Source organism: Phalaenopsis equestris, unplaced genomic scaffold (genome assembly GCF_001263595.1).
Source record: "Phalaenopsis equestris unplaced genomic scaffold, ASM126359v1 Scaffold001077, whole genome shotgun sequence".
Lineage (NCBI taxonomy): Eukaryota > Viridiplantae > Streptophyta > Magnoliopsida > Asparagales > Orchidaceae > Phalaenopsis > Phalaenopsis equestris.
Window position 1 is genome coordinate 116,359 of NW_018165516.1, and position 23,776 is coordinate 140,134.

Sequence of the window (23,776 nt, forward strand, 5' to 3'; positions counted from 1 at the left end):
TTATACAGTTCAAAATAATGTATAATTTTCGGTTTTTGTAATTTTTTTTTATAATTTTCGATTTTTGTAATTTTTTTTTTTTATAAAACTTATACAGTTCAAAATAATGTTTCAAAGAAAATTCTGAAAAGATGTTTCTTTTTTAAAGTTTCGTTTTTTTGTTATCCCCAACAACGGCGCCAAAAACTTGACCCGACCCGCAATTACGCAGATATTTATATTTCTTAATATGCCAAGAACTTAACCCAAATTATATTTAGAATCTAGTGAGAACAAATTTAAAATGATTAAATTTAAATAAATAGTTTTCTCACTAGGGGTACTACGCAAGTATATGTTTCATTTTAAGTAATATAAATTTATCCTTAAAAATCCCATTATCGATCCCATAGGGAAAACATAAACGAAAAAAATGAAATTCTAGAATTTTAATTTTAAGAGAAATTTACTTAAGTCTTCAGAAAATATCTAAACAAATGCAATTAAAAATAAATGAAAGAATTAAAAAAAATATGAAAAGAGACTTTTTTCTTGCCAATAATTCATAATCGGTGTAGGATTTCAAATTTTTAGAAGTTTAAATGTGGTATTGTGACAAATATGAGCATACCTATTATTTACTTCTTTCGATTGTTTAAAGAACATTGGGTAATCTAAAGTTGGTGTCGGTATGTATAGTAGTGCTGGGTAGGTTCTAGTCTCTCACTCATAGATTACCTACCGTGCCCCCTTTATAAGACATACCAGTGACCCTTAGTTTCAATCTCTAGACCAAATTGATAAAAAAATTTAACCTGCTAATCTAGAAACATCAATTCTACGTTCATCAAATCTTATCTCCCTATCTATTTGCACTCCTCTTTGGACGATCGTTTTCGGACAATCGTTAGTGCTCTTTCCAAGGTGAAATTTGATACTTACAAGCTAAGAAATTTTATCCCTTTCGGGTCTGTAAGTTTCCTCAACAAATTTTAACAATACAAGTGACTAATTTGTAAAGTAAATGAAGATCCTATAAAAATATCATCACAATTTTTAAGAATAGAAGAAGTTATAAACAATATCAAAATCACTTACTTGACTACTTCATATTGCAAGGAAAAAGAGAGAAAACTACTCTAAATGCATGAGGATACCAAAATAAAATATATTTATAAAACTCATATCCAAAGTACAAGACTTAAAGACAAAGATACAAATACTTATTTGGAATGTTCCCCTAAGCACTGCTTTTCAGTTCTCTGACTTCTCTGACTCCAACGACACTTGTAGGATTCACAAACTCCAGAAATAATACTCACAAAGAAAGCTTCTCACACACTTAGCACACTCACTCACTATGTCTCTATATATCCGACCTCCTAGCCTCTTGGAATTTATCCCTATTTATTGAGCTTCGAAAATGACCAAGGGTTGCTTTAGACATTTCTTCAAAATTTGACCTAATTCAATGAATATTCTAGGCCTAGGCGCCAAATCTAGCGCTTATGCGTCAGTTCGACTGATTTGGTAATTTTCTTTAGTTTAGCCCATTTTGCTCCTTTTTGATGTATTTTTTATCCTTTTTATTCTAAAACTATTATTCTTGCATTTGCAATAAAAAACTTAAAAATACCTTTCATTAAAACATAATACCTTAAAAAATTGAGCATAAAATGTGAATAAAAATAGATAATTTTAAGGCAGATCATTCCACGACGTCTTCTAGTTATCATCAGCCTCCCGTGGCTACTGTTATTCCTCCCAATCATCTTTATCTTTCTAACCGACCTCCACCACACATTGAAATACATTTAGGATGTTTGTTTGTCGTTTTTTTGTCTTGTGTTGTTATTACCATTCAGGTTGTAATCTTATTTTATTGTTAATAAAAGTGTTATTTTGTTTCCACTATTTTGTCTACTAGTTCCTGTATCATTTGATATCAGAGATAGTTCAACCCTAGTCCTATTCTAGGGTTACTCAACATTAGCCCCTGACCAATCCACCAGCATCAATTTTTTAAAATTCCACAACTTGCAGCAGAGGTATCTTTCAGTTGAAGAGTTGACTGCCCAGTTCGACCACTTGCAGATGAAATGCGAGTTGACAGAGCTAGAGAAACATACAATAGCCAAATAACTCGAGTGTCTTAAGCCCGTCATTAGCAATGTGGTGCAGAATAAAAGTAGAGTCGACAACAATTATCTTTTAAGCTACAACCTCCAAGCAGGCTGTCACGACAATTACCACGATGGATAGGGGTCTCTAAAGAGGCACAAACATGCACAGATAGGGGAATGACACTACATATCAAATCAAGAACAAATATGAAGGACAACTCCAACACAATGTTGACTAGAATGTGCTATCGATGCCACAACTACGACCATGTTGCCTCCATCTGCCTCACGAGCAGGGTAGTCACACTCACAAATCAACACGCCATAGAAGAAATTAGCGATGAAGAGAAAGTCAAGGAATAAGATGAGTATCAGCTTCCCCCAGATGGAGAGACACTCGTGATTTGACAAATACTACAAATTGAGTACTCGAGGGATTCACAGTGGCTTTGCCACAACATATTCTACACCCACTACATAGTAAACAGAAAGGTATGTAGTTTCATCATTTGATGACAGAAGCAACAAGAACGTGGCGTCAACACAGATGGTAGAGAAATTGGGATCTGCAACTCAGAGGCATTCACAACCGTATTCACTAATATGGCTGAAGGAGAATTAGGTCAGCATCGATCGAAGATGTTTGATTGATTTTTTGATTGGAGGCCAGCTACAAGATCATGTATGGTGTGATGTGGTCCCTATGGATGTTTGCTACCTTTTGTCTGGACGCCCATGGCAATTTGACCGAAGGACTCATCTAGATGGATATAAAAACTTGTATTCTTTCACCCTTGCCACCTTTTGTCTGGATGCCATCTAGATGGATATAAAAACTTGTATTCTTTCACCAAGGACGGAAAGAGCATGACAGCGTCCGAGGTCACATGATCCCTTTTCAGTAGAATAACGTCAATAGAATCTGTTTAAGTGATGACACCATGCGATAAGACCGAGCCACCAACCTCCAATATATGACAAATACGACCAAGGTATTATCAGGTCGACATAGTACTAGGAGCACCAAAGTAGTGCTGGAGAGGTCGGATTACTCTCAATACATGCTTGATTGAATCGATCATAGGTTACTCTAGGAAGATTCACCAGCATAGGCGTGGTGCAAAGCCTCAGAAGGGCAGATCGATATGGGCATTTACTCGCAAGATATGGAAGACCCTCAGATACCTCGGGGGGCAGCTCAATTGCCAGTGAGATCTAGAGTTGCTGACATCGAAATGGAAGCTTCTACCAATGAAGTTGAAGCTCCCCCAATCTCAGGAGACTGACATAGGCGCGGTGCTAGGGCAACTTCTGATTGTGGGCTCTTCGTTTCCGCTGACATGGGGCCCTCAAAATCTCGAAGCCTCGCAAAATAGTGGGGTCGGGATCTTGACCCCACTAGAAGTTGTGATAGCGGGAGAACCGACGTGAGAGTAGGGAGAAGGATCGCGAACCTGCGCGATCCATGTGGATGCCAATAGTGGAACTTTTGATTTTCTATATTCTTGTCTTCCCCTTCTCTTCTTTAGTGTAAAGGTTAGTTTTGAGCTTATAAATTGCTGTTTTTGAGTATGTGGGAGTCGGTTCTTGGTGTGTTTCGTTTCAGATATCCTGTGTGGAGTTTCTTTCCCATTTGTGGCTGTATCTGAGGAGGTGGTGGTTTATCGGCTGTTTCCTCTCCAAAATTATGATTATATCCTCCTTTTTACTTTCCCCAATTCTTCTCCACCACACTCTTTAGCTGCCAAACTCTCTCCCCTTCATCTAGCCACCCAATCTTTTCTCCTTCTCACAGGTTATTACTGTTGACCCGCCTTTTTCACTCCTTTCAAACTCCTCCCAACAACCCCACATTGCTGCATATCACCTACAACCCTTATCCACTCGTTGTCCCTATAGTTCCGCACCATACTCTCGCTGCAATCCGCCTCCCTTGACTGCCGTCATTCCATCTCTATACCTATAGCTGACCTGCACCACCCATTGGAATACATTTAGGAGTGTTTGTTTGTGTCGTTTTATGTCTTTTGTTGTTATTTCCATTCGAGTCATGTTGTAATCCTATTTTAATGTTAATGAAAGTTTTGTGTTTTCACTATTTTTCCTACTAGTTCCGGTATCACTTTGCCCATTAATGTTTGGCTACCTAAGAAAGGTTTGGCTGATTGTATTAACTGCCCATTGGCTATAATCAAAAAGAGGTAAAACTCACATCACTTCTACATGCAAGGTATTTAATGAGTATTAGTGTGCTTGGGAGGTGGGGGATTTCTATCCCTTTGTTCAGTTGTCAAGAGGAGGATAGCCGTGCACTTCATTGTCATACGCTCAGATTATGCTCTGGGTTGCATATGTTGCAGTGTAGTTTATCAATGTTGATAAGACCACAATGCGAAGAAGCATGAAAGATCCTTTGAGATATCTTGGCTATGGCAGAGACTATTCATGAGGTTCTAACATAGACTCACCTCTTTCTAATACGGGAGTATTAGAACATTAATCAGCTCCGTAGACTATCTAATCAGCTCTTTGGTGTTTCCTTCCCTCTCTTGGTTAATTTAAGGCTAATGTAATGGGGGCCTTGCTTTATTTCATGAGACTGATTTGGGATTAGTCATTTGTGATGAGACTTGGGAATGCTTACTGGCGACAAGGAAGCATTTAGAACATTTGGGCAGTGCCTAGGTGGAGGTAGCTTCCATCCTTTCCATTAAAAATATTTTGAAGCCTTGGATGTTTGAGTTGAAAAGACTTATCACTGAATGGAACAATATAATGTCATTTATCTTCTCAGATAGTGCCTGTCTGAAAGAAAGTGAATGTTCGACCGCAAGAAAATCATTTTATTGTTTTACTTAGTTTAGATAATTTTTTTTTCATTTGACTCATAGAAAGCATAATAGGGCTGCTCATTTTTGTGTACAACAAGCCTTATGTGAGTTTTTTTTGTTGAAACATGTACATGAATCATATGCTCTCTTTTCTTTTCTTTGGGATGATAAATTAGTGGCGTATGTTCTGTACTCTTGATCTTTTGAAATATAATGCTAAATATAAACTTTTAAGAATAATGGTTAAGAGATCTAATTTAGTAATTGACAGACAGTCTTTGTGGGACTATACTCTTACTAAATTTTATTATTTATTAACCACATCCTCTTGTGCGTATGCTATCTTGTGCTGTAAAACTGAATCAATGCTAAGCTTTTCCTTAGTTAAATTCATTGGCTAAATGTTAGCTTGACATAGAAGGCATGGTAGAAAGGTATTTTCAAAAAGTAAATATTTTGCCATTTTCAATCCCTAATATTGCAGAACTTGTTTGCCAAATGAAAATAAAAACTGTGAGCAAAGAACCAAGAAAATGGCAATGTGAGTTACATCAGATAAAAATTGCAATATTTTCAATCAAAAATATAAACTCTCCATATGTCTTCTACAACTACAACAACAACAAAAAACCTCTATCCCACCAATCTGGTCGACTACATGAATCCTTTTTCTCCATTGTGTCCTTCATTGGCTAAGTTTTTCCTATGCATTTTGTTTCCTAGTGTAAAGCTACTCATCCACCTAAGCATTGTTCTCATTTTCATTTAATTCTAATAAATTAATATTTCTTTTATACAATATGCCCAAAATTTTCTAGTTCTACCTCTACTCTCTTAACATAAGTCGAATCTTAAATATCTACTATCCTAATCAAATCATCTGATGGTCGACGTTTAATGTGAACAAAACATCTAAGACAACTCTCTAATTTTGTCTGTCATTGGAGCTACACCAGCCCTATCACAGATAAATTCATTTTGCATTTTGTTTCCTAGTGTAAAGCTACTCATCCACCTAAGCATTCTCATCTTCGCAACACTTAACAATGTTTATGATTCTCTTGTAAAGGTCAATAATATGTGCCATAAAGTATTGCAGGTCTCATAATCATCTTATAATTTTTTCTTTCAAGTCTAAGTGGTTCTTTTCTATCACACAATAGGCTCAATGCACTCCTCTACTTCAACCAGCCAACTTGAATTCTACTAATAACATCCCCATTACTTTGAAAAATAGCCCCGGGATATCTAAAGTGTTCACACTTTTTAATAAATTAGTTACCCATAGTTAGAACTTTGTCACTAGAGCTACTACTACTAAAATTTCATTCTATGTATTCAGTTTTAGTTCTACTCAAACGAAGGCCTTTAGACTCCAATGTCGACCTCCATAATTCAAGTTTTACATGAGCTTTCTCTCTTTTCTTATCTACGAGAAGGATATCATCAGTGAAAAGCATACACGTAGGTACATCCTCCTGTAAATGTCTAGTAACAACATTCATAACTAGAGCAAAAATATATGGGCTTAAAGTCGATTTTTGATGTTATCCTACAAAATAGGAAAATATTTGGTCAATCCTCCTTTTGTTCGAACACAAATAACAATTCTAGTACACATCTTTAATGACTTGAATATAAGTCATATCAACACATTTTTTCTCTAGAACTTTACAAAGGATATCTGTTGGAATCTTATCAAAAGTTTTTTCTAAATCAATAAAAATCATATGTAGATCATCCTTATTCCCTCTGAACTTCTCCATCAAACCTCTCAATAAATGTATAATTTCCATAGTAGACCTGCCCGACATAAATTCAAATTGATTATGAAAAATCTTTGTAATACGTTCTAACTTATATTCAATTACCCTCTTCCATAATTTTAAAATATGACGCATCAACTTAATTCCTCTATAATTTGCATACTCTTGTGGATCCCTTTATTTATAAAAATGGGACCAAAATACTCTTCCTCCACTTCTCAGACATCTTTTTAGTTTTTAAAATAATATTAAGGAGTTTAGGAAGCCAAAAAAGTCCGAAATCTTCTATATATTTCCACACATCAATTGGGATTTCATCAGGTTCTACAGATTTTCTACCCTTGGTTTTTTTTAAAGCATCTTCAACTTGTTTTTTACTAATGCTACGCTAAAAATGAAATAATTTATTATTATTAACGATATTAAGATCACTAAGGTCAATCATATCTTTAAAAACTTGTTTAACAATTTATCGAAATAAGTCACCCACCTATGTTGAATATTTTTTTCTAAGAAATTTTTTTTTTGATTTTCACCTTTAATATGCTTTATTTGAGTTAAATCTTTAATTTTATTTTTTCTTTATTTGGCTAGTTTATACATGTATTTTTACCTTATTTATTTTCTAATCGATTATAAAGATCACTAAAAACAGAATTTTGGCATCTCCGATTGTTATTTTAAACTCTCTACGGGTCATTTATATTTTTCCCACATCTCTAAGCTTTTACACTTAAATTAATTTTTATAACATAACTTTTTATATCTTATCTTTTTTCCACCACCAATTATTTTTATTTATAAAATTTTTTTCTTTTAATTCTTCGAGTACATTTTTTGTCATTTGTTTAATGATATTTGATACTTTTTCCCACATAAAATTTGCTACCTCATGATCTTCCAAAATCTTAAATTTTTCTCATAAAAATAATTTTATTTATTTTTTAGGCGCCCCATCTATAAATGATTCCTTTATTTTACAATTTTTCATCTTAAAATCTAAAACTAATAATCGATGTTGAGTACCTAAACCCTCACTTGGAAGACCTTACAATCTTTAGATTCTAGATGATATCTTCTTCTCATAAGATAATAATCAATTTGTGTTTTATTAGATCCATTCTTATAAATTATAATATTCTAATTTCATTTTTTGAATAAAGTATTAGCAATAACAAAATCATACGCTGAAACAAAATCTAATATGATTGCATCTTCTTCATTAATCACTTTAAAACGGTATCCACCATGAATAGTTCTAAAATTCTCTTATGCTCTATTGATATGTCCATTTAAATCTTCTCTAATAAAAATTCTTTCTTGAAGATGTATTATTTGTATAATGTTTTCTAGTTCATTCTAGAATTTATCTTTAGAACCTATATATAAACCAATTTGAGGAGCATTAGCACTTGTAATATTAAAAATTTTAGTATCAACAATACACTTAAGGGCTATAATTATCTCCAATTCTATTAATTTTTACAGCATTATTTCTCAAACTTTTATTTTTAATTACACCTGCACCATTTTTAGTGCGACTCTTACAACTCTCTACGGGTCATTTATATTTTTCCCAAATCTCTAAGCTTTTACATTTAAATTAATTTTTATAACATGAACACTAAAGTTTAAAACCTAATTTATCAATTTCCTTAGCCTTTGTCCAACCCATTTAGTTTATTGAACACATAAGATATTTATCTTTCTATGAATCATAGTATCTAATTTCATTAATTTAATTGTGAGAGTACCGATATTCCAAGATCCTATTCTAATATTAATTTCATGGGTTAGCTTTTTTACCCGTATCCTTTAACTTTACGCGCATCCATTCATAATGAGTGGGAAATATCATATTTTGAAATGAAAAATATAAATTCAATGTATTCCATTTGCTTAAAAAATCATCACATTCTGAAACGAAAAAATGCACGCAATGGAAGCAAGGTAAAAGTAAATAATATGTAAAAGAAATTAGGCGAAAAAAACATCTTAATCCATAAACATAACCTCATATGAGATATCCCTTCTCATTTGGCTTGGTCTTGTACAGCTCGACATAAAAATGAACGAGGACTTGAGGATTGTAAGAAATTTAAATGAATATATATTCAAATTTTAGTTTCCAAAACACCTTCAAATGTTACCTTGAGTGTCAACTTTTATTGAAATTTTTGTCAAATTCTAATAGTGGGACTATTTGTGCTCAAATTTTGGAGTCGAGAGATTAAATGGTAGATATGGGATAGGTTAAGAAATAAAATGGCCACATGCAAATATATGAGGGGTCATTTAGAGCTTTTTCCAATTCAAATTATAAGCAATATGTAGTCATGAATCTGTTAGATATCTTCAACTGTTATCATAAGTCTGTGGTCTTAGATCAAAGACTAATGTTGTTTTTCCATAAAGAATGCTTGCATGTTTACATGATAAGAATTAAGAAATCAATCAAGAAGAAATCTGTTCCTTAGTCATTGAGGAAAGATACTAGTTATAATGGATATGTGGGATTCACGGAATTGGTGCTGTACTTTGGCTAACGGTTTTTATGCTTTTCATTTCTTGCGTGAGATGTAGTGTTGAGAGGTTTTAGCAGAACTGTTGGCTACTATCTTTTAATAATTTGTTTTGATGAATAAAATTTCCTACGAGATTACTTTAAAAAAACTTCTTCTACTTGATTGAAAATAAAGGCGTTATTAGTAAATATATTCAAAAGTTCTCAAATGTCATAGTATAATTGTCATTCTCTGCATGTAGCAATTTGTTGCACATGTTTGAGTTTGAAATCCTTATTGTTTATGAATGATTTTTGTGAAATTGTTTTTGTTAGAATTTTTTTTTCTCTTTAAGTTCTTGGCATGTTTTACTTTTGACTCAACATTTTTTTTTTCTGTAAGATCGCAACATATTTTTCTTTTGACTACAACAAATTTCACGTTTTCTAAACTGTGCTCAACTCCTGTCCAGGTGAGAAACTTCACAGCTTCACAATTTTGACAACTCGTTCTTCAGCAGCCTTGGAATGGCTCCATGGTTTGTAGTGCTTTATTTTGTGCTTGAAGTAAATTTATTCTCTAATAATTTACAAAAAAAATTAGTTTTGCATGTATGCCAAAAACTGATGAAGAATACCTGATGTGGCTAAATATGACGGCCCAAGTAATCTGTTTTACGTATGTTTCAGTGCATACAGCCAAATCAATAGCTGCTTAGTTGGCTCCATACTTCAGAATTACTAAATTTATTTGTTGCAGTACAAGGTAATTTTATTTTATATTTAAGATCTAAAAAATTGACTCCATTGGAAAGTAAGTGATTGAAAGTAATAATATAGAAAAGTTTTGATTGCTATCAATTAGAAATGTGGCTGCATAATTTCAAGATGGAGGCATTGTAAATGCGAACTGTGGATATCAAGAACTGTGTAAGCGGTCATGAGTTAGAACAGACATATGGGCTAGTCTGTTGAGTGCAAGATGCTGCTGAAAGGACACTAAAATTAACTTTCAAGGGCTAGAAAGAAAGTGAGTCGGACAGATGCTAACACTATCATATGTCCAAAATGGCTTAGTTAAATACATTATACTCTTGCCGAAGAATTATTTAACAAGCTGGCACCAAAGTATACTAGCATTTTGACTATCAAAAGAGCTTGTTATTTCAGACTCTTTATGTAATGACAAAGAAAATAACAATTATTTGAATAGGCACGAAGGATATGCGCCCCACTTTGGTTTCGACTTAAGAGTAGTATAACTCTTCATTTGAACCAATGTAAAGAATGAGCGAGTGGCAACACGAGAGGTAGAGAGGAGAAACTATCGTGCCCTAGCCGAAGAAGGAAGAAGTCACACGAAGAAGTGTGCGGCCACGTGCAGTGTTGAGCCTCGCATGTAACAAACCCAACTGTTGTTGAGCTAGCACAAGGGTTAGGGCAGCCGACCGAAAACTTAAGCTAAGTTTGAGATTTGTTTGAGATTTATTAAGTAAATTAATAGAAGGCTATATGTTTTTTAGAATGAATTTAATTAATTAAAGTGTTAATATAAAGTTCTTGAAACAGGCATCAAAAGTGGAAGATTTTGATGCTATGGAGAAGGGATTTGGCTCGTGCGTGAAATTGAGCTTTATGTGCAAACACTAAGAACCAAATCTTCTTGGTATGTAATTTTTTATGATGTAAAGTTTGCTTTAAATGAAATTATTGGTTTACTTAATCCTAATAATATGTTTATTTTAATCAGACATTAAAAGTAAAAGATTAGAGGCTGGATTAATTAAAGGTAAAAGGAAAAAAAGAATAGTCTTGTGCAAAGAAGTAAATCAGACCTTTTAAATTAAGAAACTGCCTATTGGTTTATGTGTCAATTTAAGGGCTGTTTGGGGTAGTTGACCAACAGCTGATCTAGATAAGCTGGTTGATTTCTTGGTTTGTGCTTGTTGGAAACAATAATTTTGCAGTTGTTTTCGAATAAATGATTATTATGCCTATGTGCAGTAATGTTGTTTGCAACAAAACTGTAATATCAATATATTTGATATTTGAGAAACAAAAAACGACTTCAGAATAGTACATAAAATAAGATACAGACACGCACACCCCCAACCACAACACACATAGCACACACCCACAACCCCCCAACACTACACACAACCATACACACAACTTAGAACCCTACACAGCCACCACACACACATAGCACCACACTAACAACCCAACACAACACACATCTACACGCACACCCTAAACCCAACCACATGACACTCACCCTAAACCCAACACAACACATAGCACACACCCATAGCCCCAACACAACCACCACCCAACCAAACCCTACACAACACAACCCACAACACACACCCACACCCACACCCACACCCACACCCTAAACCCAACACAACACACACCCTAAACCCAACACAACACACACCCTATACCCAACACAACCACCACACACACATAGCACCACACGAACAGGACAACACAATACATTCACACACTCCCCCTGAACCCAACCACATAGCACACACCCTAAACCCAACACAACACGTAGCACACACACAACCCCAACACAACCATCATCAAACTAAGCCCCACACAACACATAATCATACCCACACCTACAACCACAACTCACATAACACACACCCACGATTGCAACACAACACAACCACCACTCAACCAAGTTCCACACAAACATTCCAAAACAACACAAATCACAACACAGAACACCCAGGGCCAACCACACAACTAAATACACACTCACAACCAAATACATCAGAATTGTATGCTATACATGTAAATTTTAAGCCCACAACCAAACACAAACACCATGTATAGCTACACACACACCCACTGCGAAATACAACACCCGCCTAAGGCCAACAAAACACATAACACACGCACAACCACAATCTAACCAAGCCCCACACAACACAGCCACACACACACACCCACAACCACAACACACATAACACACACCTACAACCCCAACACAATACAACCACACACAGTCCCTAATCCTAACACAATCACCACCCAGCCAAGTCCCACACAAACGACCTAACATAACAAAAACCACAACACAGAACACCCAAGGCCAATCACACAGCCACACACACACCAGCAACCAAATACATCATAATTGTATGCTAGAACGTAAATTTTAAGCTCACAGTCAAATACAACCACCATATAAAATCACACACACATACAAAGCCAAATACAACTACCAGATAGATGCCCACAAGCCACTCACAACCACCACCCAAGGCAACTACAACAACACAACAACACAACAACACATACAACCAATCACAATTGAGAATCGCACAAAATCACAAGATACAACCTTATTCACCCAAATTCACTTTCACAAATTCTCCAAATTATCCAAAAATAAAAAAAATCTCGCAAAGAAAGCCATTTCATCGAAAAATTGCATAGAGATGACCATTCCATTGAAAATTTTCCACAAATTGCATATAGAAAAGCATTCCATCAAAATTACTTGCAGAGCATGATAAAGTTCAGAGGGAGGGAGGTAGGAGGAAGGGGTGAAAAGCACCGCTAATCGCGAGATACGAGCAACTAAGGGGGAGAAATGAGCGAGACGTTATCTAGGGCAGAACAAGGGTCAAGCGAGGAGATGGATCAACAAAAGGGAACGGGAGTAATAAGTGAAGTTAAGGACGTGAGCCGCAGGGTCGATCCTGCGACCGCATTTAATGTACGAATCGAAACGACGGTTCCGGTTAAGCAGTCCAAAAGCCGAAAAAATGCCTCTTTAGCATTTTCAAAACGCCAAACACATTTATAAGCTGCCTTAGCGAGGCTTAAATACAAGTCCTTAGATTCTTATAATAATATTGCATATTATTGATTTAAAAGTGAAGGGATAAAAATTTCAAAGGTTTTTAAGGCAGTGAGTGATTGTTTTCTTTTATGCATTAAATTTTTTTTATTTAAAATGAATAATTGCTTTATTAAATAAAATAAGTATTTCATTTTTGTCTTTCATTTTGATAGTCTGAAATTTATCACAAATCGGAGAAAAATAGGAGAAATACGAACATTCATTTTAAATGATTTTAAGTTAAATGAAACGAAATATAAAGATTTAAGTTATACATGATTATTCCCAGATGATACTAACAGAGAATGCAATATGCCCGTGAATGTTAACGAAAATGGTAAATTTGTACCTTCGAATACAATCTGAGTGTACATTCAGATACAATTTTGAGGATGTCTTGGGACACATTTTTTAGGATACATTTGGGTATGATGACAGTCCTGTAATGACTATTAAAGATGTTAAATTGGTAAATACTTAAAGTGAAAGGGAAATTGGTAAAATTAAAGTGAAAGTTCAAAGTTTTATGAAGAAATGAGATTCATTTTCTTCTAGTCAATCACGCATAGCATAAACATCATAATTCACTACATATTGTATAATAAATATTCATTAAGTCATACTTACGGTTACTATTAAAGTTTTCTTTTAGGAGAATGAAAGTTTTAGTTTGATAAGCTTGGTAGGAAAGACTTGTTTTATGGGAGGACTGCAACTGATACGTAATAACATGTTATGTTGTAATTTCTTTTTGCATTGTTTATTTTGGATTGACATATATGGTTTTGTGGATTAATGTTTTACTTTAATATTTTTTGAAAGTTTTAAAAATTTTGATAGTTAGTTAAATGTTAATTCGTCCGATCTCAGTACTCGCCTTAGTTAATTCTAAGTATTGGGTCGGGTCATGGCAAAAATGATATAAGAGAAATTAGATTTGACCATGATCTAAAAGCGCCATCAGGATAATTACTTTACCTAATTAATAATATTGATAAAGAATTAAATTGTATTTAACTATAATCTCTTTTATGTTATTTCAAAAATATGAAAAATTAGGGGGAAGAAGCTAGAGATGATATTGTAGAAGTTGATTAAGAACTCTACTGTAAATACAAATGCATTTACTGAGATGATGACTGCAGTAATATTGTTGATTAAGAACTCTCAGGCTCAAGCAAGTTCCAGTGGAGGTCAGATAGATAAGTACAAATTATTTCAGGATGTGATACCATCTCTTTTTTCTGGAGATCTGGTGGATACTGGAAACTTGTTGCTGAGGGTCGACAAGATTCTAGACAGATTGTCTTGTCTTCATGAGAGGATGATTACATTGGGCATATTTGCTTTAGAGGGAGAAACAAAGAGATGGTGGCGTGGTCATTTGTAGGATAAATATGGGGGTAGAGCCAATCACATAATTTAGTGGGATGAGTTTGTGGGTACCTTTACAGACTGGTTCGTACCACTGTTTGCCAAGGGAGAGATGCAAGACAAGTTTATCATGTTGGTACAGGGTGATCGCTTGATTATGCAGTATGAAGCTGAATTCAACAAGCTCTCAAGGTATGCATCTTAGTTGATTCCTAATGCAGAGGAGAAGTATCATCGATTTTCTCTGGGCTCAATTGTGATTAGACATCCATTAATCTCTCTTGGAATCAATGATTTTTTTGTTATGGTGGGAGAGCTAAAGGGATTGAGCTGGATCTGGAGGCTACTAAGAGGAGAGGGATAATCAAATAAGAGGAAATTTAGAGGGATCAAGATTTTCTCAGAGCACTCAGAGACAGATAAAGAGTTGCAGGAGCTGAAGAGTCATTTACAGTGGTTGCTTAATAAAGGATTTATCAAAACTAGTGCATCACCTTCGGGAGCTCCATTATTATTTTTGAAGAAGGATGAGAGCTTAAGGATCTATATTAACCACAAAGAGTTGAATAAACACATGGTTAAAAATAAATATCCACTACCAAGGATTGACGATTTGTTTGATCAGTTGAAAGGAGCTTCTGTGTTTTTAAAGATTGATTTGAGGTTAGACTATCACTAACTGAGGATTAGAGATGAAGGCATAGCGAAAATTGCTTTCAAGACTAAATATGGGCACTAATTCATCGTGAACTTGTGATGTCGTTTGGATAGATAAATGCTCCAATAGTTTCATAGACCTGATGAACAGGGTCTTTAGGCAGTTTTTGGATACTTTTGTGATCGTCTTTATAGATGATATTTTGGTGTATTCGAGGGATGAAGTCAGTCATGCAGATCATTCAGTCATGCAGATCATTTACATGCTGTGCTATAATGCTAAAGTTTTAAAGGAGAATACACTTTATGCCAAATTTTGTAAATGTGAATTTCGGCTTAAAATGTGGATTTTCTTTGACACTATCAATGAAGACAACATATCTATGGATCAGAATAAGGTTAAGGCGATTGCTGATGGACCAAGACCGACTACTGTCATTGAGGTCAGGAGTTTTCTTGGTTTGGTTACTTATTACAGGAGGTTTGTTGAGTGGTTTTCACAAATTGTAATGCTTGTCAAGGTTGACTCAAAAGACAGTGAAGTTTGATTGATTTGATCGTTGTGAGGAGGCTTTTCAATAGCTGAAGACTTGCTTAATGTTTGCTTTAGTTTCGACCATTCCTTCAGGTTCATATGGGTTTTAGATTTTCAGCAATGCATCTTTGACGGGTTTGGTCTTTGTACTTATGCAACATGTATAGTCATTGCATATGTATCACGACAGTTAAAGAATCATGAAGGGATCTATCCCAAACATGATTTGGAGTTTGCTGCAGTTTTATTTACACTCAAGATATGGACGCATTATCTGTACGGAGTTAGATGCAAAGTTTTTACTGTTCATTATAGTTTGAAGTATATCTTCACTCAGAAAGAGTTTAACCTGTGGCAAAAGAGATGACTGAAATTTATTAAGGATTATGATTTATACATTCAATATCATCTGGAGAAGATGAATGTCATTACTGATATACTGAGTAGGAAAGTTTCATGTAATTTGAACTATTTATTTATTTAGTAGAAGCAGTTAATTAAAGATTTGTGGAGGTTGAAACTGTCTGTAGTTGATTCTAGTGATGATAGTATGACTCAGTTATATTAGTTGATTGTGCAACCAACTTTAAATGGCAGAATTGAAAATTCTTTAGGCATAGATAGCAGTATTCACAAGTTCTAGAGTAGGTTAAGGCAGTCAGTTTATAGAGGTATGAGCTAGATCATGATGGTCTATTGTGGTATAAATGCAGAGTTTATGTTCCAGATGATGAAGATTTGTGATGAGAAATTCTGGAGGAAACACATTTATCTAGTTACACTATTGACCTAGGAAGTAATAAAAATATACCAAGATCTCAAAAAAATATTTTGGTGGCCAAGATTGAAGAGAAACATGGCAGAATTTGTGGTTAAGTGTCCTTGTTAGCTAGTGATGGCACAACATCAGTGTCCTGAATGTCAGTTGCAACCTTGACCGATTCCATAGTGGAAATGGGTAGGGTTGTAAAGGAACCAATGCACTAGATGAACAACTTGAACTCGAGTCAATTAAGACTCGTTCATGTTCGTTCAAATTAATAAATAAACAAACTTGAGTAATTTTTAAAATTTTGAAGCTTAAACTAACTAAACATGAACATATTCAAATTTGTTCATTTATGTTATGAACAAATTCGTTTGATGTTCAACGAATAATTTGTTAAATACTCGACATTAAGCTTGATAATGTCTTGTGTCATGTATGATATATTATTTAAATATAATTTAATTAACTACAATATTAACTCTTTTATTGATAGCTTGTATTAGATATGATATTAAATAGTCGATATTAAGTTCCTGTAATTTTAGAGTTCTCATTTTTAGTTGTTTGGTATAATTTAGGTTCAATCACGATTAAATGCTACACACAACATTCTACTAAACAATCTCTATGTCAAAAAGTTTTGGCAAAATGGAGAAACAAGATTTAAGATGTTGGAGGGCTTAGAGTTTACAATCAATAAAGCTTCGATCAGAATTGTAAAATTATTTATTAAATTTTTAATATAAAAAACTTGATACTTGTTTGAATTGTTTGCTTGTTTAAATACTCATTCACTTGTCATAAACAAGTCAAGTATAAATTAAGTTCAAACATTAAAAAAATTTAAACAAGTCATGTTTAAACAATATACGAAAGCTCGACACAAATTCAAGTCGAACATGAACAACCTATAATTATATTAAGCCAAGTTAAACTATGATATACTCGACTCGATCACAACCTTGAAAATATGAAGAGATTGCGATGGATTTTGCAATTGGTTTGGCTATATCACGTCATGTCGGAATGCTATATGGGTATTCATTGAAAAATTGACTAAATCTTCTTATTTCTTGCCGATTAGACAGACAAATCCATTTGAAAACCTAACCAAATTATATGTGAATCAAATTGTGAGATTGCATGTAGTGTCAAAGTCTACTGTTTTCGATAGAGATGACTGTTTTACTTCCAGATTGTGGAAGAGGGTTGAAAAAGCTTGGGACACTATATTGACTTTCAGTAAAGCTTTTCACCCTCATACTAATGGTCAGTCAGAGAGGACTACTCACACTTCGGAGGATGTACTATGGTTATTTGTGATTGACTTGGGTGGACGTTGGGAATCATATATGTATTTGGTAGAGTTTGCTTTAAATAATAGTTATTAGACTAGTATTAGGATGACTCAATATGAAGCCTTGTATGGAAGAAGTGCACAACACCTCTGTGTTGTGCTGAAACAGGTGAAAGAAAGATCATTGCTGCGGATTTGGTTGATAATGCTACTGAGAAGATTAGACTGTTCAGAGACAGAGTGAAGGTAGTGCAGGGATAAACAGAGGAAATATTGCCATGCCAAGCACAAACTTATTGAGTTTGAAGTTGGTGAGTTTGTTTTTATCAAAGTCAATTCGTTGAAGGGTATGCATTATTTTGGGAAGATAGAAAAATTGATCACCAGATTTGTCGGTTCGTTTGAGATTATGGAGAGTATTGGGAAGGTGGCTTACAGATTGGCTTTATCAGCTCATATGTAGGGAGTGCATAATATTTTCCACATTTCTTCACTCAAAATGTTATTTGCAGATGAATCTAGTAGGTTGATAGCAGACTCTATTGATACTGATCTAAATTTGACTTATATTGAATAGCTCGAAAGATTCTGGACTATGATGTGAAGAGGTTGAGGAACAGAGAGATCCCTTTTGTGAATATCTTATGGAGACATGAGTTAGAGAAGGATGTTCCTTGGGAGAAAGTCTTTGAGATGCAAAAAAAATATCCTCAGGTTTTCTTTTAAAGTATAAGGGGGGGGGATTGTAATAACAGAAAAATAGCAATTAATTGAGTATCCACGAAGGATAAGCACCCCTTCGGTTACGACTTAATATTCATATTACTCATCATTCGAACCAATGCAGAGAACAAGCGAGAGACACCGAGAGAGATCTAGAGGAGAAACTATTGTGCCGTAGCTGAAGAAGTAAGAAGTCGTAGAAAGAAGCATGCGGTTACTGTGCACTGTCGAACTGTGTTAAGGAAGAGAAGGAAGAAGTGGGAAAATGCAGCGTGGAAGCTGGGCCCTACTCGAATGACTTCAGCATTGTGCTTGCGTAGACGAAGGGGAAGAAGGAGGTTCATGGGCCCCGCGTGTAATAAGAAGTCTCGCTATTGCTACTAAGCTCGCACAAGGGTTAGGGCAGCTGACCAAAAACTTAAGGTAAGTTTGTGATTTTTATTAAGCAAATTAATAAAAGTTTAGATATTTATGTGAGTGAATTTAATTAATTATGGTGTTAATCTAAAGTTACTTGAAACATACATTGTAAGTGGAAGATTTTGATGCTGAGGAGAAGGGAGTTGGCTCGTTCGTGAAATCTGGCTTTATGTGCGAACAGTATGAACCAAATCTTTTGGACATTTAATTTTTTATGATATAAATTTGCTTAAATTAAAATTATTGGTTTACTTATTAAATGCTAATAACATATTTAATTTGATTGGACATTAAAGGTAAAAGAGTAGAGACAGGATTAATTATAGTTAAAAGAATAAAAAAGAAGAGTCTTGTGCAAAGAAACAAATCAGACCTTTTAATATAAGAGACTGCCTATTGTTTTATATGTATCAATTTAAATATAGGTCATTATATATATGTAAGTCATTAGATTCTTATAATATTATGCATATTTAATTGATCTAGGTGTTAATTAAAAGAAGTGAAATGAAGGAATAAGAATGTAAAAGGTCTTTTAAAGCAAGTGAGTGTTTATTTTCATTTATGTAGTAAATTACTGTTATTCAAAATAAATAATTGCTTTATTAAATAATTTAAAATAAGTATTTCATTCATGTCTTGCATTTTGGTAGTCTGAAATGAGAGAAAAATAATGGACATTTGAATGTGTATTTTAAATGATTTTAAATCATATGAAATCAAATATAAAGGTTTACACCATATAGGATTTTTTCCAGATGGTACTGGTATGAGATGTAATGTATCTGTGCACGTTAAGAAAATTAGGAAAAATGTACTTTTGAGTACAATTAGAGGGTATCTTTGGGTACAATTTTGAGGGTGTCTTCAGACAAATTTGTATGGTATCTTCAGATATAATTGTAATTTTGTGATTACTATTAAAAATGTTAAATTGTTAACTACTTAAAGTTAAACGAGAAGAAATAAACTTAGGGTCTGTTTGAGGTTGTTTTTTTCGCGCGACGCTTCCTCAAACCGTGACACACTTTCCTTTTTATTTGTTTGGATGCGAAGTTCGAGGCCACACACTATTAAGGATGGGTCTAACCTCACTGCTCTAGACATATCTGTTCCACCACAGGACAGGACTTGATGTCGGATTTAATTGCTCTTGCGGACCCCCCTGATAATACTATTTCTGCGATTGATGTGATCTTGGATGGCACTGTTGGGCAACCTACACTTTAAAGCTCAAGGGCTAATATATTAAAAAAAAGATACAAATAAGTCGTATGGGTGGGTCTAAAAATAAACACCCAACTCACAAGATACGACACACCCAAAAAGGGTACATATAAATATAAAAAAAGGCCTAAAACCACCCGATCACTAAAAAAATGAGGGTTATTCCAATCTTGTTTTGTCTCTGGCTTTAGTTCTTGGAAGGGATCTAGCTAGCAGATTGGTAAGGTGCGTACCATTAATCGACATAACCAAAGTATCATCCATAAGACTCCTGAGCTCAAGTAGATCTCCATTCTTCTTTTTCTTCCTGGAAGTGTAAACCTGTCATTCTTCATCCGAAGAATCAGTCTGACGAGGGGATAGAGCTGAAACAGAAGAATTACCAACCGTTGTACCCACGATAAGTTCTAATATCTGTGAAGTATGGGTTGCCTCTACACCGTATACTTCCTAAAGAGGGGGAGCTGCGAGGTTCTCCTGATTATCAATCTGAACACTGTCCTTTGTAGGTAATAGTCCATCAGTATTGTTTTCTCTGAAGTTTGAAGGTGTCAGCATCACATCACTCGCAGTAACAGTAAGAGCAGTGTCATTTGGGGGGGGGGGCGGGGAGACCCGCGCGCGTTAAAATGTCTAAAGCAGTGGGGTTAGACCCATCCTTATTCACTTGAACCTTAGCTTTCAAATTAGGACGGAACTTGTGACATTTATCAATGATATGCCCAAAAATCTTACAGTGGGTATAATATGGGGGCTACGTTCCATGACGATTTGTTGCCAATATCCATTATGAGTTGTGCCCAGCCAGACTTCAGTAACATCAGGTAAAGTAATATCCCTTTCCACAAGTATTTTGGCCATCGAAGGCCTGATTAGGTTGAAAATATGCATATTTTGCTTCAAAAGATCTCCAAGGATGACTCCAATAGAGTAGAGAACCTGATGGTGAAAAAAATGATTTGGGTCGAAATCAGGAGACCACTTCAGTAACATTATTGATTTTCTTGAGATATTAAGATATTTTTTGAAGAAAATTTGGGTGTAGTCTTCAACCACTGTAGTTGAATTAACACGTGTCTCCCATCCATGAGTCTCACTTTCCACTTGCCTACTAGCTTAAGATCATCATCACTCTTTCTGATAACATCCATAAGTGGGTGCCTCTATTGAAATTTTCCAATAACAACAAACTTGAATTTTCTAATACTAGCTTAAGAAAAAAATTGCTGCTTTTACACCTTTCCTACTTCCCTCCTTAACAAAAGGAAAATCATTTGTATCATCGCGACAATCCTTATAGCTTAAGGGGAATACCGTCACGGACTCCACCTGAAGGTTACCTACGACGTGGGCGAAGGAGGACTTTGCCGGTTCAGCCAAAGAAGAAGGAAGGGCCATCAAAGCAAGAGGAGGTGCTAACGATCACTTGCAGCGAGAAGCATACAAAACGACACTATGTTGGAAGCACGATGTCGGGCCGAAGATAAGCATGGGTGCAGACGGTCGAAACGGAGAAACGTTGAAACAGAAAGTTGAAACAAAGGGGAAGAAATGTTGGGTGCTGATGCGGGTTTGCAGCGTCGAAACGATGCAGACTCCAGACGCACGCTGACGTAGAATCTGGGACCGACGATGCTGATGCAGATGGGAACGAGAGTCGAAGAGTTGACGAAACGAGTTGCGAGCCCCTCTCCTTGGAGCGGTAGAATCAAATGCGAAGGAAATCTCCATTGTAAACCATAGCAGAGCTCGAGCTCTCGACCGCAGCCGACATCGTGATATTATATATATATAGTGTGTGTGTGTGTGTGTATAAAATGTTGTCTGTTATGATTTTGCTCATTTGCTCAGCTAGGGTTTCGCCATTATGGCGAAACCTGGTGTCTCTTCGTCGTGCTTCCTCCTCTTCTTTGCGCTTCGTCTGTGTCGTGTGGCGTCGTCTCCTTCGTCGCGTGTCTTCCGTTGTCAGTTGCATGTCCTGCGGTCACGCTTTTGCAGCTCTTGGTCATCTCCTACGGCTCTGATTTCTCGGCTCCGTCATTTGTTGCACTCGCATCCTTCCCCTACACGTACGTGAGCTACTCGCAATCCTGGCGTCGTCTCCTTCATCGCGTGTCTTCCGTTGTCAGTTGCATGTCCTGCGGTCACGCTTTTGCAGCTCTTGGTCATCTCCTACGGCTCTGATTTCTCGGCTCCGTCATTTGTTGCACTCGCATCCTTCCCCTACACGTACGTGAGCTACTCGCAATCCAGACTCAATCCCTGTACCTTGCTGTTGTTCAACTCTCTGTTCTATGGCTAGTGCTCCTTCTCAACCACCGACTACTTTAGTTTTAAACCTTGGGAGGACTTCTTTTGTTGATATGGTTGGCTCTATGGGATCAGATTAGTTTTTCCCTCATGTATACCACAAATCATTCAAAGGCAAGGATGACTGTAACCTTATCAAGAAGACGGGTAGGAAGAACGGCAAATTGGCTCTATTCTTCTATGGTGTTGAAGTTTCCAACCTGGTTAACAAGTTTAAATTCACCCTCATTGGGAAGTTCTAATCGGGACATCCCAAAATGGAAATCGTTCGAAAAACTTTTGAAGATCTCAAACTATTGAGACTTTGGAATGTTTGTATCTTTGATGGGAGATATGTGATGATACAATTATCTAAAGTGGAAGACTATGCCAAAATATTTTCCAAAAAGTTTATAAAAATAGATGAAAAATATATGAAACTGCTTATGTGGTATCCAGAATTTGACCTTAGCCAAGAACCACCCATAGTTCCAAACTGGTTTAAGCTATTTGGCCTAAAGTTGCACAACTTCAATCACCATGTCCTCTATTCTACTGGAGCTGCACTAGGGAGACCTATGAAATTAAATACACCAACCTTCAATCTAATTAAGACCTTCGGTTGCAAGAATTCTTGTTGAAATACCTCCCTGATATGGACGAAATATGACTTGGTACTGTCCATAATGGGCATTGACAACCAATTGTTGCAGAACAAATACCCTACTACTGCAATCACTGTAAATTTGGGCACGCTTCTATCAAATGCTTCAGACTTTACCCACATTTGAGATCAGCAGGTCCTAACAACATCATCCATGTGGATGAAATTACTACTCACCAACTAGACCAGCAGCTTCCGCCTACTGTTGTTGAGGTATCTCCTCCTCAGATCACAAATACTACGAATTTTGTTGTAGCACATGCTAACCGAAGTGTTTTGGAATCACCTATTACGAGAGAAAAGGGTACTCAAGTTCTGGAGGAGTGTCAAGATCAAGGTGTGATGCAGGCTGTCAGATCAGCAATTTACCTCCATCGAAGATCCACCTATTGTTCAGACGGAAGTACATCTGCCAGGTGATTGGCAGGTTTACAAATTTAGGAAGAAGAAAAAAGGAATGCCACATCTCAGTAATTCTCAGGATGACTATATCTTAGTTTTGGGCGGAAGCCACATCTCAGTATGTTGCTGGACTCCTTCCCTAGATCCATGGGAAGGGGAAGCGGTATATCCACCGACTACACCCACCATGATTAGGAGTTGTTTTCTTTTTGTTATATTTGGGAAATACGTGTAGTTGTAATCCATATGAGTGAACTCTTTATACCCATTCACTAAAATCTTTGTATTCTCTCTTTTATATCAATGAATTTTGCCTTTAAAATATATATATATATATATATATATATATATATAT

At 35.6% G+C, this 23,776-nt stretch overlaps 1 protein-coding gene across 1 annotated transcript in view; it reads left to right on the forward strand.

The window, feature by feature from the left end:
- The window catches only part of LOC110032977 (putative SOS response-associated peptidase YoqW), a 71,425-nt gene that overhangs the window by 34,003 nt on the left and 13,646 nt on the right, over positions 1-23,776 (forward strand). Inside the window, exon 6 of the mRNA XM_020736788.1 lies at positions 9,676-9,741. Coding sequence (XP_020592447.1) covers positions 9,676-9,741 — 66 coding nt within the window. The remainder of the gene's footprint in view (positions 1-9,675; positions 9,742-23,776) is intronic.